Source organism: Dunckerocampus dactyliophorus, chromosome 6 (genome assembly GCF_027744805.1).
Source record: "Dunckerocampus dactyliophorus isolate RoL2022-P2 chromosome 6, RoL_Ddac_1.1, whole genome shotgun sequence".
In the NCBI taxonomy this organism is placed as follows: domain Eukaryota; kingdom Metazoa; phylum Chordata; class Actinopteri; order Syngnathiformes; family Syngnathidae; genus Dunckerocampus; species Dunckerocampus dactyliophorus.
The window spans coordinates 18846862-18870456 of NC_072824.1; the positions used below are offsets into that span (position 1 = coordinate 18846862).

Here is a 23595-nt window from a genome sequence, read left to right on the forward strand (position 1 = left end):
ATAGGATTCAATGTTAATAAATTGATTATTTTCGTAGTTAGGGCACAGAAAACCTGACTTTTATGACTTTCTAAATCCATTTTTTAACAATGTAGAAATGAAATAACACGCCTACACTCCTTTTATTCATTGAACATACAATACAACGCAGCTCTTGTGCTGCAGGGACTCGAGACGGTCGCTAGTTAACAAGTTGGCGAACTAACCAGTTAGCCTCAAATTTATTTCTAAATTTAAGAAGCCAAACACTTACCACTTCCACACGGAACGGGAGGAGAACTTTTTTTCACTCTATCACGTCAGACGTGCCATGGCTGACTTCATGACTTCATGCAGTGTTACGGTAATGTGATGTAAGCTATGTTTTGTGTCGTTACTGCTGCCAAGTGACCAGACTACATATCACTTGTATTTCAGTATGTTTTGACGAACAACAGACCATAGTCTACCATGAAACAGGGATCATTAAGGGTTAACTAATTTCTGAAAAACCGTGACGTAGCGAGGGAACGATCATTGAACCGCGATATTGCGAGGGATGACTGTACCGTTAATTTACAGTACCTTAGTAACTTTAGCCGTGTGGAGGGCTAGCTTTCTATGACTGTGTGGCTAGTTTATTACGATGGTAACATGACTTCATACAGGGTTTACTTCATCTGCAGCAAGACAGCGTTGTGAGTTCAAATAAAAACATTTTAGTTCACTAATCAGTAGCTGGTCATCTCTAGCAGACAATACTGTGTGATGGAACAAGGAAATGTGTGTTACTCGCTTGGTTGATTGATAAAATATCCTAATGTGTTCCACTACAGTAGGTGTCTTCATTTTGCCTTGAACACTGCACAACCTCAAAATTGTATAAAAAAATATCCGTCTTATTTCTATTCAGCCGGTCTAAGTTTAGGGTTCATACTGTATATTCACAGCCATCAGCGTAATATCATATGAAATTTAGTCTTAGTAATGCCGATTAGAAATGATAATTTCTCTACTTTTCCAGTAAATCATTGCAGTCTCGGATGAATACATGTATATACAAAGCACAATTACTGTATGTACAATAGTCCCAAGCAGGCAGTTAAGCTAATAAATAGCATTTTAAACATGATAGTCCTAGACATGAGCCCACTGAGTATGGTGGATAAATACAGTTTGTTCCTATGCAAATATGGAATATAAGAATTTTAAAAATACGTTTTATCCAATTACTCAATTAATGGAAGGATTTTTCAGGAGAATGCCCAATTATAATAATGGTGGACCATGCAGGACACCTCTCATGCTGATGTGTCAGCACTAATGTTCCTGTTTAGAGTAGTGTGCCTTACAGAGGAAAAATTAGACAATGTTTTTTCAAGACACATTGTAACACATTTGTTAGTATTTAGCATCTGCATTCACTGGTTTGGCTTCATGTGGCGAGGGAGTGAGAGCATGACCAAAGACGGACAACTTCAACTGATTATGAACTTAATTATCCCAGTGTCTGCAGATCATACATACTACTGCATACCTTGGAATGATGAAATACAAAACATACAGTATGTATCCTTTGCATTTATCACAACGCTTGCATGCAAATGTTTGGTAAGAAAAAATAGCATGAAACAGAACTGAAACGAAATACCTCATTGTTATTTCAAAGAGCATTTGCCTCACGGTAACAACTATTTATTTAATGAAATGTTTAAACATAGCAGGCATAATCGGGGATATTCTTTTGGCTCAGCAGCTCAAAATTAACAAATTGCAGCAAGAGGATTTTTACAGATTAGGATGGCCTTGGAAATGTTACCTCAGAATTCATTACATTAAGCACATGTTTGCTTTGATTGCCAGCTGACAGCAAGCCTCCACTCAATGTGAATTCTATTGGACAATGCGGCTTGAGCAGCATCCAGACAATGTTGTAACATGTGTATGTATATATATATATATATATATATATATATATATATATATATATATATGGCCGAGCATGGCCGAGCAGCTGCATCCAAGCCGGATGCAGTTGTGTAAAGCACGCCGCCACTGGACTATAGAGCAGCGGAGACGCGTTCTCTGGAGTGATGAATCACGCTTTTCCATCTGGCAATCTGATGGACAAGTCTGGGTTTGGAGGTTGCCAGGAGAACGGTAAATTTCGGACTGCATTGTGCCGAGTGTGAAATTTGGTGGAGGAGGAATTATGGTGTGGGGCTGTTTTTCAGGAGTTGGGCTTGGCCCCTTAGTTCCGGTGAAAGGAACTTTGAATGCTTCAGGATACCAAAACATTTTGGACAATTCCATGCTCCCAACCTTGTGGGAACAGTTTAGAGCGGGCCCCTTCCTCTTCCAACATGACTGTGCACCAGTGCACAAAGCAAGGTCCATAAAGACACGGATGACAGAGTCTGGTGTGGATGAACTCGACTGGCCTGCACACAGTCCTGACCTGATCCCGATAGAACACCTTTGGGATGAATTAGAGCGGAGACTGAGAGCCAGAGCCATCAGTGTGTGACCTCACCAATGCGCTTTTGGAAGAATGGTCAAAAATTCTTATAAACACACTCAACCTTGTGGACAGCCTTCCCAGAAGAGTTGAAGCAGTAATAACTGCAAAATGTGGACCAACGTCATACTGAACCCTATGGGTTAGGAATGGGATGGCACTTAAATTCATATGAGTCAAGGCAGTTGAGCGAATACTTTTAGTAATATACTGTAGTGTGTGTATATATATATATATATATATATATATATACATACACACGCACACACACACACACACACACACACACACACACACACACACACACACAGGGTGTCCCAAAAAATGTATACACACTTTAAATAATTGTAAACTAGGTCTTTATTATAATTTGTTAAATTTCCTACGTCTAATAGAATTTACATTAACATAATTTGATTGATTTGTCCCTGCCTATTCTCAAACTGCCGCAAAGCCATATATATATATACACACACACACACACACACACACACACACCCCCCCACACACACACACACACATATACATACACATACACATACACATACAGTATATAATAGGGGTTTCACAAGATCTCATGTTACAAGATATCGCGAGATTAAAACCTTAAAGATTTCTGGTTCAGAAAAAAATCTGTCTTGTGAGCACTAGGCCTGGGACGATAATAAATATATTAATTAATCACACAATAAATGAAAATGAACAGATCATTTTGCCGACCTCAATATATTGCCACATGCATCCATGTCTGTTTTCCTCTTCTCTCACACACAAAGTGCAGAAGAGTGTTACCTCGTGAGGAGCAATGCACAGTAACCTAGTAGAAAGTAAATTAGTAGATTACAATATGTCACATATTTTTATATTTTTTCGTTGTACTTTTCTTAACTCTCTTCTCATCCTCGTTGACCCGATCTCGTGTATCGGCCCGTCTCGTGAACCGTGAATATACATATACAAAGATATATAATTGTTTTTTTGTCTGATAAGAAAACTATTGAATTGGAGTTTTAAAACATTTTACATAAATGTCAACAAGAAAACACTTGATTTGGTGATATTCACATGCTAATTTTTATATAACAAAATAAAACATGACACAATCATATTATATTGTAATATATACAAACAAGAAGGAAGACAGAAAAAGTCACATTTGACATCCTGGGGTCTTGCACATTTTAATGAGACTATCAACAATACTGTTGCTTAATTTTCTTTTTGTTCAGCCAATAGCAGCCAGTCTAATTAAAAGTAAGTCATTACAGCCTTTCTTATGTCAGGGAGTAAGGACAACCTGTCTATTCAAACCACTAATTAAGACGAGCAAGTGCAAATCCCTCAGAAATAGTGTGGAAATGCTGAGACACCAAGCCTAGATGAAAGAAAGAAAATGAATGTGTGCTATGATGACCTGTTGTGATGTCTTTATTTGTGAGTTACCGAATTAATTGAGATATGGTGTCTAAAAGAGCAGAGGCGAGTAAAATAAAATTTTCTGCTGTAGAAACGGATTTGATAATACAATGGAAACTCAGTTGTGGTCATCATTTCGTTCGAAAAGGTCAAAACGAAACATACAAAATAAATTTTTCCCATAGGAAATAATGTATTTCCAATTAGTCCATTCTGGACACCCAATAATATTAACATGAGGGCTGTCAAAAATAGAGCATTAACGGTAGTCACTAATGTTTTCATTAATTACGTTACAATTTTTTGCATTGGTAACACATGTGCATCTTGTCAAGCCTCTCTCTGCGAGGTGCATTCACTGACACAACAATCACAACAACGTCTTTATTATGCATGTGTCCATCCAACCATTTTCTATGCTGCTTGTCCTCACGAGGGCCGCGGGGGTATGCTGGATATCCCAGCTATTATGCATGTATGCGTGGTCTAAATAAACAGAAAGACAAAGAAAAACCGTAAGTGGATATTAACTCTCACTAACATAACTCCTACTGAGGAAGTACAACTTGCTGCATTTAACTATGCTCAAAAATCCCAGAAAATACTCCTCCACTCAAAACATGTAAATTGAACGTAAGTTAAGTGGTGTCCTTGAACGCAACCCTTCATGGCTCATAATAACGCAAATGTTCTGCTACTTCTAAAAAGACTAGAGTTGGGCAAATATATTTTCAGATGTGTGGTGTCCTTTAGCTTAATTTAAATTTTCAGTTCATTTGGAGCTGTTAATACATACAAATACGTATAACTGTGTCCTGCAATTTATCTTTCATGATTAATTCATTTGAAAACTGATTTAAAAAATGTATCACTTAACGAAAGAGACAGTGTACAAAAACAGAGGCAAAATTTTAGTAAAAAAAATAATAATAATAATAATACAAAAAGTCAAAAACTGGGGCATACAAAAACCCAAGTTTGACTGTATGAAATATCTGTCCAATCCTTAAAAGGCTGCCATCACACCAGTGTGATTGAATGGAATGAAAAACAAAGATGTCATAGTATAAAATCTGAGAAGCAGTTCATTCTCAATATAGAAAGACTCCCTACTCGCAAGAAGGAAGTGATACAGGGTAGCGTTCCGTCCTTCTCAGATTGATCTGAGTTACATCAGAATATTCCCCTTAGCACCGGGTGAGTGATAACAGTGTGAAAACATAGAAACAGGATAAAACCCACACAGTGGACTATCCACTTTGGGATATCCTTTCCAAGTGTGTTGTAACTATGTTTCTTATTGCATACTCTAAGACACCAGAGGTGTATTGATTTGTGTTCTAAAAGGGAATTGCCTTCATGCCACATTGATAGTCCGACAGCCAGTCGGGTGGTTAGCTGGGGGATTGACTGCATAATAAGGGGGGCAGAATAAATGGCCAGAGAGGTTTAATTCAGGTTAATGGCATCAGAGGATTGACAGTGACTTTGCCTATGAAATTAGATGGCCTTTGTGTTCAATCTGATCCGAGGTCACAGAGGGAACAGGCCAATAGCTTGCATCTGCTCACTCAGCCGAGTGTACACCAGCGTTGGGTCCCCATTTTAGCAAATGAAATGACATTGGGCTGCGAGACCTACCTGTGACCTGCATCTTCTCCCCGCTGACCTCACACTTGAGGTACAAGCGTCCCCTCCTTTCGGTGTGATCGGTCCCACACAGGCTGGGCACGTTCATGACACACTGATTGTGGACGTTCATATCGCAAGCTGCAAGGGAACAAAGAAGAGGGAAGAATTGCTAGAAATTCTACAAATGCTAGAATTGCTAGAAACTGAATATTAGGCATCATTATAAGTGTTGTTTTACCATTGCCGTTATGATTCTAGTCTGGTGGAAATATCCATTGAAGCCATAGTGATGGCTAGAACCTCACCAGCCAGATCCTCACCAAAATGTCATGGATTCTTTGTTTTCAAAGTTTTGAGGAAATTGCTGTTGTATTTTTTGCGTAACAGCGCTAAAGACGACCGAAGACTTTTGCACAATACAGTACATTTTACACAGTGCTGTCAATGCAATATCGTGCAAAGAGCAATGATGTTGAATTAATACTGTATGTACATACATGTTTGACAAAATCCGTTTTACGCTTTGATCTTATAAAAGCAATTTGTGCAACCTCTACCGGCTTAATGTTTGTGGGTAGTAAGCCGCTTTAAGAATGCCTTCTGGCTTTACTGCGTCTATATCAGGACAATTTTTTTAAATTTGTGTATTGTGGTGCAAATAAACGATTGCGTGTGTTGTAACAAGGTTAAAAGATTCAGCAGGCATAATAAATACATGGCATGTGGACTGAGCATCCTGTCTCATATAAATTATGTCAATTCACCTTCAATTGTAAGGTTGGTGTGTTAAGAGGTGGAATGAACCTGGAATATAAAATTAATGGAATATCAGCCATAGATGTTTATCTTTAGATATGGGATTTAGTATGTAGGACAGTCTTATGTATGCATATCATGATGGTTGTAAACAGTCATTATCTTACAGAACATACCGCATGTAATCTATGACCAATTTACATCCATACTTTAATATCCTTGTTTACTGTGAAATGTACATTACAGACAGCTCACAGCCATGTAAACACTTGTTCATCTGCAATATTAGGTACAGCCAAGTGATTAATCAAAATATTTACAAATATAAGTCGTTTTTCAGTATGACTTTAACAATATGTCTCATTTTTAAGGTGGCTGTAGTATGCATTCTTCCATAAAGTCCATTTTCAGTCAGAAATTACAAGGTTTACTTGTGTGAGGAAATCGAAATCCATCCACAAAAGCAGGACTGCAGTTTAGAAATTTAAAGTTGAACTTTGCAAATAAATATAATTTCAAATAAGGGTTGAATCATTTTGACTGCAACCATAGGCCTTATATTAATAAAAAAAAATCTGTCAAACTTTGCTTCTGTGTAACATTAGAAAATCTAAATCAGACATTTTTTTAACACCAGAGTGGGGGAGTTGTGAAAATATCTGTGCTTGTGTGGACATAACCTCAGCTTAGACAGGAAATAATGTACTACAAGCCAACCAATCCAAACCTTAATGGTCAGCGTCACCACAGATCAAGGATTTTATTTGGAGGTAAACATCAAGAAAACTGACCAAGAAAACTGAAAACCATAAAATGCTTACCTGAGAGCAGTGAAGGGTACAAGCATATTCAAGGGTCAAAATGTATGCTGTGTACAAAAAATGTGTACATGTTGGCAGAGGTTTGCAGCTCTTATACGGATTCTGAGAGCTGTTTCTACTATTTTGGTAACCCGATTTAGTTACAAAAGAAGAACAAAGTGATAAAAAAAAACACCGCTCGGTATGATGTAGTACAATGGTACACAACTACAAATTACAACCGCAATAAAAACACATTGTTAAATGAATACCTCCCTGACAATGTCAACAAAAACTGAGCATTATTATTTTTGTAAAGGAAGTTTACAATGCTCCACATGAAGTACTCACAGTCACACTTCATGCCCTGGTGGATGAGGCCGTACAGCAGAGAGCCACAGTGGTCACAGAAGGTGGGGCTCCCATAGGTGTGGATCTTAAATTTATGTTTAGTTCTGGGATCCTAAAAGAAAGAGAGAAAAAAATCACAGAAATTAAACATGATGATTAAAATATACATTATTATTTCATATTATATTAGTTTTATTATTCAAATTCAAATTGTTGTAAAATGTAATCTACACCAGCGATTCTCAACTGATGGGTCGTGGCCCAAATGTACAGTGTTTATACACTCCTGATCAAAATTTTAAGACCAGCTGAAAAACTTCTAGATTTTGCATTTTGCACTGTTGGATCTTAAGGAGGTTCTGAGTAGAGTACATGGGGTGGGTGCAATGTTTAAGGGTGACTTTGTCATGCTTGAGCTGGAGGTGAGGGGGATCCAGTGGGGATGTAACATGCCGTCTGTGGCTCTGGGTGCTGTGAACAGGAGAGGGACACGTGAGCTCCAAGAACACACTAAACAGATCATCCGCGTCTCATCCGCTGCAGGTCATGTTGCGTGGGGAAACCATGTCCACAATGTAGACTCCTTGGTCTGACAGTAGAGCGGACTGGGAGGCGATTCATGCCCAATTCAAACTATTGGGCCAAGCATGAGGGTGGTCTATAGAAAAAAATGCCCCTTCTCTTATGAAACTTACCTACTGAGGAGAAAAGCTACAATTGTATATTTGAATCTTTTTAATTGCACTTTTTGTTTATCTGAAGGGATGCACCAACTGGACTCGCTTGCTGATATTTCATCTCCCATCCAACTCCAAGTCCAGTTGCTCTGATTAAACTCCCCAAGCCATGTACTGAAGACCTTTACAAGCACTTTTTATTCAAAGAATTTTTAAGTTTGTCAGGAAAAAACTATTGTTAAAAAGGTTCTAAATAAAGATGTTTCAAAATGCAAAAAAAAATTAAAAATAAAAAAGTGGGGCTGAGACAAAAAAAAGTTGATTAAGCGATTTATTGCAAACAACCATTAAACTGAAATAGGCCGTTCATCAGCTACTCAAGAGCTTTAAGACCAAATCTTAAAAAAACTTGAAGCTCCCCTAAAATAGAAAAAAAGATTCAGGAATGAGTGGCTGCACCATTCTTGTGCCTCAAAAATTGGTTTGGGTATGCCTGATGCCAGTGTTTCCAGGAGGCTAGTGGGAATGTTGCTCTAGGTGGTGACGATGGCTTCACGGAGGGCATCCACTGTCTTTAACTGATGTTCATTTTTGTAAACTTACCTTGCCATCCATCCCCAAATGTTCTCAATTGGATTTAGACCAGGGGAACATGCAGGATGGTCCAAAAGAGTGACATTATTCCTCTGGAAGAAGTCTTTTGTCAGGCGGGCATGGTGTGTGTCATTACCACACAGACGAGGGCTTTCAGTCATGAGGGATGCCCCCTGCAACCATCGAGGTTCAATTTTTTTCCTCATCAGAGAATAAAACTTTCTTCCACCTTTCAATGTCCCATGTTTGGTGCTCTCGTGTAAATTCCAAACAGGCAATTGGGTCTACCACTTAACTTTTTTGTTCCATAACCCTCAGGGTCTTTTAAGGAGTTTAAAACAACTGTCTTACTGCATCTAAACTCAGCAGCAAATGGCATGCTGAGAGAGGCCTTGATTATGCAGCTCAAAAATCCGACCACGTACAAAGAGAGAAAGCTTTTTAGCCTTTGCCATCAAGAGTTCATGACACTTTTTGGTCTTAAACTTTTGCTTAAGCTTATTTCAGTCTCATGGTTGTTTTCCTCAAAAGAAATGTTTGTCTCGCTCCCATTTCTTCATTTTTCATTTTGAAGCTCTACTTAGAACCTCCTTAAGATCCAACAGTGCAAAATGTAAATTGTTGCAATTTTTTAAACTGGTCTTAATATTTTTGATCGGGAGTGTACTGACTCAATGTTTCAATGTTTATTTGACTGACGTCTTAGGTGTGCCAACTGCTTTCACAACCAATCTACTGTATTTATTTAGAATTCAGGTTGTACCAAAAATATTCAATTTAAACACAAGATTAAAATAATTAACTATTTATATTACGTATATTGCGCATGCACATATTATGCAACTCTCTATATAAAACAATATGAAGAAAACTATTTTTGCAATTGTCTGTGTTTTTCTAATGTATTTTGTGTACTTTTTGATGTTCCTGTTTTATTACCGAACAGTGAGATTTGACTGTAAAGCTTGCTTGTGTTCCCATCCACTGGGCAAGCATCCATTAGAATTTTGGATGCTGGGAACATTTAGCATGCAAAACAATATTTATTTACAGACAGCAGGGGCAAGATAAAGCAGAATTTATTTAGGACTGTTTATTTTTCATTAAGTTGGCGGAAACTGATTCAGGGGTAGTTAAATAAATCATTGTTGACGAGCTAGTAAGAAATGTCATTGGATATAGAATGCTCAGTCTAAAAGATGAGTCGGCAGAGGACTTGGTGACAGCAAGGTGGTTCATTCAAAAACACCAATTTGTCGGTTTTCCGTTAATTGTGAGCATTTCTATTAGATAACAGTTATTTTGGCATATACAATTTTAGGATTAGTTCTGAGATTTCAAGTATTACAAGTAGAGTATAAAAATGTGTAAGGAAAGCAAAGTTGCGCTAATCACGTTTGTAATAAAAAAAACAGACCACACTACTCAATAAAAAAAAAAATATATATAAAAAGCAAGGCAATGACAATATATTCATGATATATATTTATGATAGCATTGCTAAAACATCAAATCCAATGATGCCTCATACCGTTGCACAGTTTATGCGTGTATTTCTGGAATATGTTTAGAAGGAATATGTAAAACCTATAACAAAGTGTAAAATTAATTTCCCCTTGAGCCACACAGTACTAAGACATTTCTTATGAGGCTAACTGAAACAGGATGAAGGCAACTGCAGCTACGCTGTTTAATATTTCAAAGATATAATATGATCATAAGACCACTGCGTGGTGAGTGAGTGTCTTATCTTATACAGTGCGCTTGCTGTCTTTGTGTTTTCCATTCATAGCCTTTGAGCAGCTTTAGCCTGTATGATGGAGAGGGTCAGAGAAGCAAGGTTTCTACAAGTATGACAAAGCCCTGAAGAAAAGTGACATTTTATATTTTATGGGTGGGTTTTTTTTTACTGTTTGTTTTTGTGTTTTGCAGTTTTTTTCTCACTTTTTTTTGCTGTATTTTTGCTTGTTTGCAAAACGTGTCAAGGAGGTAAACGAGGAAGGACTTTCATAAATAGTACACTTATAGTTCATCTTGTAAATTCCACATACTTTATTCATGTAAATTCTGGGTCTTACATTCTGCGTCTTTTTCAGTAAAAACCTGTTGAAGGTGGTCTGTCTGTTCGAGAGAATTTGAGAATATATTGTTTAACAATAAGTATCACATGACTGTGCATGACTGTCTTGTATTCGTCAAAGAGTAATTCTTTTGAACAATTATGATGCTAAAAATGCAAGTCTTTCAAATCTCTGATACAAATATGATGCAAAATGTACTTGTTTGGTACCTATGTGACATACCTATGACATGCATTATATGATGCTAGGTGGCTGTGCAGAGGGTAAAGTCAGAAAATTTAGTGGACAACGAAAAGACACTACTCAACGGAAAGCTATGAGAGAAGACCAGAGAGACCACTGGTATGTAACAACTATTGTTGCTTCCAAGATAGAACTGTGTTAAGTCTGAGTAGAAATTTCTGAAAAATCATCCTAACCTGACAAGCTCATGGAAATAGCTGAAGTGTGAAATAAAACTGAAAAGAAATTGACTGGAGTTGAGTTGATAAAGCGTCCTCTATGATCTTCTCAGCCTTTTCAAGTGCAGGCTGGCTTGAGTCCAAAAGAACTTGACACTGTCATTAGAACAGTTTTAGCATGCAGTAATGCAAAGCAACCTCCACATGTTTAAAGTGCTTCTGAAAAATGGACCCAAGCACATACAGCATATTATATAACACTTTTAGAGCACAAATAAGACAAATAATTCCAGGTGGACTGTTACTTTATAGGCATTCAATTACTTTCTTACTTACAATTACATTCAATTACAATATATGCAGTCAACAAAAATCTAAACACAGCACTTTTGTTTTTGCTCCCATTTTTTATGAGATGAACTCAAAAGATCTAAAACTTTTTCCACATACACAATATCACCATTTCTCTCAAATATCATTCTCAAATCTCTCTAAATCTGTGATAGTGAGCACGTAATAATCCATCCCACCTCACAGGTGTGCCATATCAAGATGCTGATTAGACACCATGGTTAGTGCACAGGTGTGCCTTAGACTGCCCACAATAAAAGGCCACTCTGAAATGTGCAGTTTTATAGCATGGCACAATGCCACAGATGTCGCAAGATTTGAGGGAGCGTGCAATTGGCATGCTGATTTCAGGAACGTCAGCCCGAGCTGTTGCGCTTTTTTTCAGAAGCTTTTAAAGGCGTAATAAGTGTTTCCAAATACCTGTATTCTTAGCTGCGTCTTTTTATCTGTTTTTATATCTTTAGAATGCACAGAAAAAAATACGTGTTCAGTTTTCCTTTAAGATCCAACAGTGCAAAATATTTAACTGGTCTTAAAATTTTCATCAGGAGCGAAAATTGGGTTTCCTTTTCAGGATAAAATCATGCCTTTCTTTTGCTGCCAAAAAGAGGTTGGTGTCTGCAGCATTCTTATCAATGTTGGATTATGGTGACATTTTATACATGCATGCGCCAGCTAAGGCCTTAGATGCCTTTGATACTGTTTACCACGGTGCTTTAAGGTTCATTACAAACCTAAAATCCTTCACACATCATTGTGTTCTTTATTACAATGTCGGCTGGTCTTCCTTGTCTTTACGCAGGCTGAAACATTGGTACCTCTTTGTATATAAAGCTATGCTCGGACTGCTGCCTAGGTATATATGTGATTATATTTTGCCCAGAGAAACTGATCGCTATAACTTGAGATCTGAAGACTTTATTATGTTGACTGTTCCAAGAGTCAACTCAGAACAAGGAAAAAAGGCATTCAGTTATTTTGCACCATTTTCCTGGAATAAGATCCAATCTGACTTGAAGCTGGATCAGTTGGTCTCAATTTACTCTTTTGAGAGACTTTTAAATGTTTGGGTTGAGAAATTATCATGCTGTAAATGCTTTGCCTGATTACTTTCATTACCTTGTATTTTTATTGTTTTATTTTTTATTATTATGTGTGTACGAATGTCTGATGTAACCTGTAAATTGTGCTGCCACTTGGCCAGGACACTCTTGAAAAAGAGATTTTTAATCTCAGTGAGGTTCTCCTGGTTAAATAAAGGATAAATAAAAAAAATAAAGTATATAGCCCGGCCCCCCCTGCAAAATGTTTTAACCCATTGTGCCCACCGCTGACCTAAGACCATACAGCCTGAAGCACTCTGATGGAACAAACAGCGCTCAAACACCACTTTTGAAAGAGTGTTTTAACCCTAATGACTACTTTCAGTATTGCAGTTTTAATACAAGTGGAATTGCACTTTTGTCTCATTTCCACTTTTCATGCATTCATTCTCAAGGACAAAAGCTTAGTGTCACTCACTTAAGTTATTTCTTCCGAATCTTAGGAATTTCGGTGTCCAAAGTGAATTAGATAAGCAGAAACTTGACCCAGGAGTAATAAATCAGTAAAAGTGTTGTTTCTAAGTTGGCAGCATCTGATACAGTGAGGCAATGCTGTGATTAATGCATCCTTTTGTCATAAGCAACGCATTTGACTCAGGGACTCTGCACAACCTGATCATTTTGCAGGCCTCAATACATTACCATGTGTATGCATGTCTGTTTTCCTCGCCTCCGCCTCCAAACAGGCAGGAAGAGAGTTCACTGTGTGCATTGGTTTCAGCACCTTGCTGCATTTGTTCGGCATGGAAGGACTGAGCCCTTTTGTCAGTCTTTGACTCAGTGGGTGGAGGAGGGGTCAGTAGCAAACACACAAGAGTGCAGAAGAGGGTAACGTAGTACAAATTACATTAGTAGATGGCAATATATTTTAAAAATATTTTTTCATTGTACTTTTCTTAAAATAAATTAAAATCTCGTCTCGTTCTCCTAGTCCCAATCTCGTTGCATATCGTCTCGTGAACTGACTGTAACGCCCCTACTTTTCAATGGCGGCTAATGTGGATAGGCAACATTTCTAATGTATGTTTTTTGTGGTTCTGATGTAAAAATCTGTTAAACTTGCTTTATAGGTACACACAACTAACCAATGGCTACATCCAAGCATAAAAAAACAAAGGAATATTATTTCCCATTCAGGAGTCCCTTCAGACCACTTCGGTCGGTTTATATGAAAAGGCTTTTGCAGGTGGAGCACATGAATTATTTACAAAAAAGTAAAATACAATTTTAAAGACAAAATAAAAAAAATATGGTAAACATAAGGATATAACGAACAATATAACGAACAATACGCAATACAAAAGACGAAAGTCAATTAGGTGCTGAAAAGTGACTTTAGGAATATGACTTAATGACCTAAGATACTGCTTGTAGCGTGACAAAAAATTGCATTGGATTTGCACCATTAAAGCGAGGTTTCAAATTCTCTTCAAACCTATTTACATTAATAGAACATCTGCATACTACAACATCATTAGGCTTAGCCTAAATTTACCAAAGTTACCATGGCAACAGCAGGAGTCGGTGGTGATAGGGTAGTAAGATGTTTTGCTAATCAGAAGGTTGCACAAAGTATCCAAAATAGGTGGAAAATCAATGTGCAAGTTGTATGTGTAACATTAGTCTGTGAACATGTTTGGATGATGATGAGTTTGACAATAATATAACATGAGATTCTGACAAATATGTGCTAAAAAAAATAAATATAAATTGTGAGTATAAACTTACATAGCATCGAGTAGCATGTCAGAAAACCTCCCAAACCTTGGAACGATGGCATTTGACTGCATTTCCTGACTCAACAGCGCCTCCACTGGCTTTACTGCATTTTGCCTCAATTGCTTCAAGACACAATTCCATCCAGTCGACCAATTTCTTCAGTACAACTGAATGCCCACATCATTGGGGCATTCCAATTTCCACAAACCTATGTGGAGGGACGACATGCTATGGAATAGATTTTGGTGCAAATCTGGATTAATATGCACACGGAAGAATTTATTGTCTTTTGAGTCAGAAGGGAACCATAATGCAAAGGGTAGAGTCCACATCTTCAAATTTTACATCATTCTTCATGAAAAAGAAAGTGAACTGAAAGTGCACCTTCTGTGCACATAGCTACATTGCACATTGCCCAATTAACAGCTTGTGCACGGACAAGATGAAAAAATGAGGTAGACAGAGGGGAGGGAGGGCCATGTCAGCTGTATTTAGTCATGTCCACCTCCACACAGCTGATCCTGAAGGACTATTCTGTTGTCATCTCAACCCTCCCATCGCTGTTTTGTTCCATCCTCTAAGAAGCAAACAACTGATCAGCAACATCAGCAGATGGAGCGTATATTTTTTAAATCAACAATCAAAGGCTTTTGAAGGTTGAAGGCAAGGTTTGCATATTCCCCGATTATATTGATACTAGATGCTCAACATTGGCTTTCTTATGATATCCCGATATTGTCCAGATCTTCATTCCCGATACTGACATAAGCAACAGCTCTTCCCTCCAACTAATGTTAGATCACATCTCGTGTAATGAACACATTATGCGGCCATTGGATGAATTTCACAAATTGTGCAAAATACAAGAAATACTGCAATATGCAGTAAATTATGCAGGAAAATAATCAAGTAAAACAGGTTAGTCTTAATAAATTGACAAATAAGAATCCAATTATATTTGGAAAGCTGCACATTTCTATGTGGCTCAACTAGAACGCAGCATGAAAGAACAAGATTAGAAGTGTTGAAGGAAGACACCTTACTACCCCCTCGCATAACCAGCGCTTTCATTGCCAATTGAAGATTTACAATCCAAGGGCGAAACAAATAATTGCTGCGTAGAGCAAGTCATCATTGCTCGTGCGCCGATATGAACTGATGTAATTTTTATGCGATATTATCGAACATCCCTAATACAGATGGAGGCATAGAGTCCAGATATTTCCAAAACTAGTGAACCAAACTGCTTGATGCTGTGGCAAGATTCCAAGCAGCTCAATTGACTCGCAATTTAGAACTGGCAAAATAGAATAAATGAATCTAAAAAACACAGTTGGGGCCATTAAGTCAGGTTATTTTTAATCAGAAATCCATTATTAATCATACTAGTGAATAATTTTCATGGTGGTAATCGTTAATATGAATTAAGATTAGGGCAGGTGTGAAATGTCTGAATGATTTGCGAGGTCCTATTTAAAGATTCACTCGTGGGAAGGTGTGATGTGCACAAAATGAATCCTGTAAATGACCATAAGTGACTACACATCACTGCACACACAGGATTGTCCATTAACACATCCTCTCTGACTGCTACCACACGAGCGGCTCCTCCCCTCCGGCCCCTATCCACTATTACAGCCAAACTGTGCCTTAATGGGAAATTCAAGACAGACTGGGTGGCGCTGGGCCACCACAGCAGCGATGCTGAGAGCAATGAGCAACTTAATCACTTGGCTCAACATCAGAAGGCTATTACCGCAAAGCAAGCCATTGGGTGTTAAAGGCAGCCTGGATGATGGCTCTCTATAGATGAAATGTGCCCGCTTGGTGTTTCAGTCTTGCATCTTGTAGAGATGACATTCATCTGTGCTTTTCTTCAACATTTACATAATGTGTCTTATTAGGAAGGACTGGCATGTAACAGGGAGTCAGCAGACCATGCATTTGTAAAGTTAAAAGGGCTGCACTGCCATTAAATAATAGAAAAACATACAAACCTGAGCTCATTAGATGAAGAGTTAGTGTGATCACATCTACAAGCAGGGGAGGAAATACCCATTGAGCTGTATTGATAATTGGATTACGTGTTCAACAAATCAGAATATACAGTGGGTGAAAAGTACCTCCATAATTTGTATTAAACATTACTTTCAATTTCCTTCAATTACAGAAAAAGTTAAATGAAAACATAGTTTTTAGTAGTGTGTTTTGTTTGAAAATGGGCTCCCGCTCTCTCCACCAGCTATTGGATTTGCCCAGGATGTGGCCACTGATTTCACAAGGAACTTGAGGGATGGTTTGATATGATAAACTTCTTCCAGGCTACCCATGCAACCCATGCAATCCCAATTAAGTATTTTATATTGGGGTTGTACTTTTCACCCACCTTGTATTTCACACCTAATTTACGGTGCATTTACTTTGAAATACCAGTTAAAATAAAACAAAACACAGCATTAAATGTATAATTAAAAAAAAACAATTACACACAATTATTATACAAATAGTATTATAAAACTATTCATAATATACAATTATAAAACAATTCAGTTGGGAAAACACAATTTGCATGTGAACAAAAGCTCAAAATACACAAAAATACGTTTTTAAAAATAACCAAATACCCAACTAAATCTAAATTTGAATTTCACTGAAATGTTCAATAAGTAGAGAAAATGGATGGCATACAGTGGTGTGAAAGTGTTTGCCTCCTTTTGTTTTTCTTTCCATTTAGAGGTGGTCTTGTGTGTTTAGGTTCATTGTCCTGCTGGAGAACCCAAGTTCGTTTCAGCTTGAGGTCACGAACAGATGGCCAGACATTCTCATTCAGGATTTGTTGGTAGACAGCGGAATTCATGGTTTGAAACTTTCAGATCCTGATGCAGCAAAACAGCCCAGGCCATCACACTACCACCACCATATTTTACTGTTGGTACGATGTTCTTTTTCTGAAATGCTCCGTTCACTTTTACACAAATGGCTTTATAACCTCTTTCGGACATATGGATCTCAATTCATCAGTTAAAATACACATGCTATGTTAAGTGGAGATTCTAAATTGTCCATAAGTGTGAATGTGAGTATGAATGGTTGTTTGTCCATATGTGCCCTGTGATTGGCTGGCGACCACTCCAGATTGTACCCTGCCTCTCGCCTGAAGACAGCTACATTAGGCTCCAGCATACCCACAAACTTAGTGAGGACAAGTGGTATAGAAAATGGATGGACAGATGGATAATACGGTCTGTCGAGTGCCTAACCGATTACTCGATTAATCAAAACAACAAGCTTCAGATTAATTGACTAGATTCGTTACAGCCCTAGCTTTCATCTATCAAACATGTAATGGTAAACTACACTGTTGTCCAATTACTCATATTACTCAGTATGATAAAAATGGTCATGCTGTAGATGTTGAACTCTTCTAATCAAAAAAATAAGTCAACACAACAAATACAGAAAACGCTGAGATCATACAAAACTCAAATGCCAAAAGGGCAAATATATTTTTGCTTTAACTAATCAGAGTGTTATTACTGCATTTTTCTTGTGTTAACCCCAGGTGAATGTGTATGTAAAGGAAAATATTAAAAACACAAAGTGCAGATCAAATGCTACCAGGAGATAGTGATGAATGGAAGGCCCAGGGGTCAGCCTGCTGATGATGGCTAATTAACTAAATTCGCCCATCCATCTTAATTAGCAAGCGGGACACCAGGCAGCCTTGTGAATGAAAAGCTTGGCAGAGTGATGCTGAGCTCATGCAGTGGATGACACTAACATTTGGATACTCTATGGTGTTAATTGGGCGGTCTGTGTCAAACAGGAATGTGATAAACAGGTTTGATTGCAATTCATTATTTTTTATCAAAACAGATCTGAGAATAAATCACCAGCATTTGTTAACAAATCACAACATCGCTATGTTTCCTATTATCGTGGTTAATTGATTTCCAGAGCTGACCACGATTAGTGAATTTCTGCAACTTAGGATCCAATATTAATAAGTGGGATATTTTCATAGAGCATAGAAAACCTGTTTATGACTTTCTTAATATGATTTTACCATTATTAGAGCCCTGTAGACATGAAATAACACACCTAGAGTCAACAGTACACTCGTTCTTTTTCTTTACATTGCTCAACTATTATGCACAGGCTACGGGCTCACTGCAGGGACACAAGAGACTGGCACTGCTTTAAACATAGCATGCTACCACATACCAAGTTAGCCCCCAATTTATTTATTCTAAACTTAAAGGGTTTCAAACGGAGTGAGGAAGAAAAAGTGAGAAGCTCAAACTTACCACTTCCACACGGAATGGGAGGAGAGCTTTTCACTGTCATGTAGGACATGCCATGGCTGACTCTATGCAGTGTCGGTAATCTAATCTAATGTAATGTATCATCAATGTAACATTACTGAAGTGACCAATACACTACATACCACTTGTCTTTCAGTCATTTTTGACAAATAGGCCATAGTCAACCACGAAACAGCGGCCATTTATTTTTGAAAAACGGTGAGAGTGAGGGAGCAACGTTCAAACAATGTAACAAGGGATGACTGAAACAAAAATACAATTTTCCATCAACATAAGTGAAACATTCTGACAAAAATATATAGATATGAATACATATACAGTGGAACCCACTTATCTCAACGCCCCTTGGACTGGCTGACTAACTGACATTGACATAGGCGGTTGGCGACATAGCCAAAATCAAAACTAAAACTAACCAAACCATTGCTTACACATTGACTTGTGACTTTGGTACGGTATGGTTTATTTGTTCCAGACAAACATAAGTTCCATTAAGGAGCAAGTCAACATGTCCGAAAAAGAGTAGGAAGAAGCACAGCTTATTTAAACCTACCCCTTCTTATATCAATTACTAATTCATTCACACCTTCTTTTATATTCATTCACACCTTCTTTTACATGTTGACACTTACAGTATATAACTTCAACGTCTTTACATTTTGTCATTAAACGTTAGTACATTGCCAAGCAAGAAGGTGCTGAAAACATTTTTACAGACACCGTCCTATACAGTCGTATAGGTTTTGATGGGGTGCTTCTATTTTGAGTGGTGCAGCTTTTTTAGACTACCATACTGGTTGATCAGATCAGAAAATCCACTAACCAACTAACCAATTGCATACAAGTTAAGTCATCCCACAAGATACTATTTATCCACTCAAATTTGTGCAGTCCAGGCACTAAATGTGTAACTAATTACAGAGAGAAACAAGTGAGACACAGAGACAGAGAGGAGTGAGACACGAGAAAATAATAAACAGAAAAACAAAATACACATGGTCCTAAGAACAGAAAAGTGGACAGCAAAAATCAAGCTTTCACCTCTGGAAACACAAAACCAGTTTGTCTCTTATGTACAGAGACTGTGTTACTCATAAAAAGTGAAACGCCACTATGAGAAGAGGCACGTTTTTAACCAAACATATCAATTCGAGTCTGAACTGAGGTCACAGAAAATAAGCAGTCTCAGAGCCCAATATATGAACACTCCCACCCAAATCCCGATAGTGTATGTTAATGGTTCGAAAAGTTTTTTCAGCTAAGTACCCCCTAAACCCAGTGGTCCAAAGTGCATCCCAAGGGCCATTTTTGGCCGGCAACTTTCTGAATCCGGACATATTTGTATTTTAGTTGAATAACCCTACTATGTTATAGATAGTACAAAATGAAAGTGGTTTGAAAATGTTTAGCAACTTTATTTTTCAGATATATTGCTTAGCTTTACTACAGAAAGTTGCTCATTTAATTGGGTGTAACAACAGTCTTGCTTCCAGTGAGTGAACCCATTTTATTCGCAGTCCTAACTCATCATGCACGAGCAAGACAAAAGGTGCAGTTCACCCTGAAGGATTAACAAATTGTCCCTTTGTTTCAAGCGGTTGGCTCTCTCATTTTATTTGACTGTGTGGAGTAATGCACAATGCATGGATGCTCATCAAAAAGGAAGGGCAGCTAAAACAGCCTGCATCCCACAGAGTCAAAAGAGGCCAACCCAGTGTGACATTTGCAGCCACGGACTGTGTAACTAGCTCTCACCGGTGTCTCTGTAATGTCTTGTCTTATCATATTTTTTTGACCCATCTATTCATAAAATACAACACCAAAGTTGCTACAGATGTTTTTGGAGCCTTTGACAGAGGCTTGTTTGAGCTTAAAGCTGATAAACAGCACTGTTATGCCAGTTTGTTTATAAGTCAACCTGTTTTGGTTGTCATGTTTTTTGTTTTTTTTGGGGTTTAATTTTTTTTCCCACAAAGTGCCATGGGCCAATAAAAAACGAGCCACGGGTTGCTAATGGCCGCACTTAGGACACATCTGCTTTTACAGCTCTTCGTCAGGGTTGAGTGTGTGACGTGACGTCAACTCTGTAAGCAACCACAAGTCTTGTTTACTATTTAGCTTCCTCGCTTCCTTTGTCGCAAGTGAACGTCTGGAACTAATCAATGCGTGCCAAGTCATTTTTTTGCTAATGTTGATCCATAATCGGAAAAGAAGGCGTTCAGGGAGGTGGGCTGTTCTCACACTGCATGGAGTCAGCCATGGCATGTCTGTGGAAGTGGTATGTTTTTGACTTCTTACTTTGTCCTTCTTGCCCACTGTTTGAAACCCTTTCTTGAGTTAAATAAATTAGAGGCTAACTAGTTAGCTCAGTAGCATGCTATTTTAAAAGCGGCGTCCCTGCAGTGATCCCGTAGCCTATGCATGACAGTTGAGCAATGTGTTGTAAACGAAGAATAATAGGAGTGGAAAGGTGTTATTTCATGTCTACAGGGCTTTAATAATGGTAAAATCATATTTAGAAAGTCATAAACAGGTTTTCTATGCTCTAACTATGAAACTATCAGACTGATTAATATTGAATCCTAAGTCGCAGAAATTCACTTTTCGCAGCGGGGTCTGGAACCAATTAACCGCGATAAATGTGGGACGACTGTACATCCATTTTCTTCATAGTAAGCTATGGAGCAGGCTCGTGAATCGTTTTTTGGCAGCCCAGGCTCTGGCGTTGTTTTACAGATGCACTGACTCTACAATCGATTACTGTAAGGATTTATAGCTGATTCTTATCGATCAAGAAGGCTGCTACCAACTCAGCCATATCTCTCGCTTGTCAAACCAAATAAAACCGAATATCTGGTCATATGGGGTTATCTTTCCCAACCCTAGTAGACACACAGGAAATAATGTTTTACAAGTCGACCAATCACAGCCTTTACGGTCCACGTCGCAAGATTATTTTGGTGGTGCACATAATGCTACACAAGAGGGTTTGCAGGGGAGGAGTGTGTATAAGCGAGCCTGATTATTTCTATTTACATGAATTATTTAAGTAGTACTTGTATATGCACGCCAGCATGGTTAATAATAGTCAGTATACTGAATCAAACCAAGACAAAAGTGTGCAATGTTACTGCAAAACATTAGGACTTGTCCCATAAACACTGTGACGTCACTCAAAATGAGCCAATTAAACCATGGCTTGCTTCCAAGAAAACCGAACATTTATATGTGAATGGATAGACCAATATATTAATTCTTCCAGAATCCAGTGCCAAACTGCTGTGTCTCATATGCTCAGAAACTGTAGCGCTGGTCAAAAGCGGGAATGTGACGCGCCATTATAAGACAAAACACAGATAATTTGAGGGAAAGTGTCCACATCAGAGTGCGGATAATAACGTTTATAGCCCAGTATGACAAATCTACGAGCGCCATAACACATTCATTTACAGATTAATTTACAGCAAAGCAACGTGCAAATGAGTGTTCACGAAGGATTGTGTTGATATTGGGACAAAACTGACGGGAGAGTTGTAAAGGAGTGCTTCTGCTGCAGGTACCTTTCTCAGGTCAATAAAAACAGGAACTGTGTTACAAAATCAAGCCAATCCTAATGTCAACTTCAAGAAAACCAAAACTTTAACAGAGGATGTACTGTTGCAGTTATTTTATTGTATTGTTTGTACAGCCAAACATTTTATTTATGTGACATTTTGGTCCTGTTATCTTTTAAACGCAATGTAGGTGTCAAGTTAAGTGTGTTGTATTGAAACAATAGGGTGATGTGCAGGGTTTCATTATATTTGATATTCATGACTTTTCTTGATGCAATTAAAGGCAAAATGAGGTTCAGACCTTCAACGTGAAAAAATTTGCATGCATGAACGGACCTTACTCAATTTTAAATTGAAGACCGCTGCTATAAGGAATAGAGCTCTTAGCGCTAACGTCGCAGAATTGCAATATTGTTGAATGATGTAGTTAATAGTGTGCCACTCAAGCCTGTGAGAGAAGTAACTCTTTATTTAGCAAGAAGAGTTACAACAGAGTTCAAAATTAACTTACCAGCTCCATAGAAATCGCAGGAGGGTTACCATATCATTGTTACTCAGAGTGTCTTTAAAGAATGAGCTAAAAAAAACATCACACAACATGGTAATAGGTAGATAACAGACAAGACACTACCAACGAGTAATGCTGAATAATGTGCGCTCCAAACATGTAACTTAGCCGCCATTTACAACAACAGTACAGCAAAGCACGCTGTGAAACAGGAAGCGCTGTTCTCAAAACCATATACGTAGACGAGCCTAACGTCAACGTCGCCGCCATAATGGATGTGGCAAGGCTGCACTGTAAGTGAATACAAATAAATGTACTGACTTTTATAAAGCGCCTTTCTACTACAAAGAAATTTAAGTTAACACCTCTCATTTATACATTCACACACACACACTAATATACTTGGGAAACAGTTAGGCACCAAAAACAATGTATTTGATCTTCTTAGATGGTTAAGATGAGAACTTTATTGATCCCACACAGTAGTAATTCCCATGACATCAGCTATAGAGCACAAAGTAGTGCCGAAAAACCATACACAGTATATATATATATATATATATACACACACACACACACAGTAGTACCTCGCATAACATAAACCTCCTTTTACATAAATTCCACTGAACATAAAGAATTCGTATGACAGAAGAACTTCCATATAACAAAGCGTCAAGTCAGTGCAAGTCTTTTTTTTTTCAATCAACTTTATTAATGTCTCAAGTCGGTGCAAGTTCAGACTAACACTTGGTGACGCCTTCTGACGCTTTACGCTCTCATTGGCTGATTTTCGAGGCACCGCCTCCGCTCTCATCTCATTGGCTGATTAT

General features: G+C 38.0%; 1 protein-coding gene across 1 annotated transcript in view; it reads right to left on the bottom strand.

The window, feature by feature from the left end:
* prkcaa (protein kinase C, alpha, a) overlaps positions 1-23595 on the bottom strand; it is a 155279-nt gene that overhangs the window by 61157 nt on the left and 70527 nt on the right. Inside the window, exons 4-5 of the mRNA XM_054780254.1 lie at positions 7453-7564; positions 5555-5683 (exon numbers count right to left, since the gene is read on the bottom strand). Of these exons, the coding sequence (XP_054636229.1) occupies positions 5555-5683; positions 7453-7564 (241 nt within the window). The remainder of the gene's footprint in view (positions 1-5554; positions 5684-7452; positions 7565-23595) is intronic.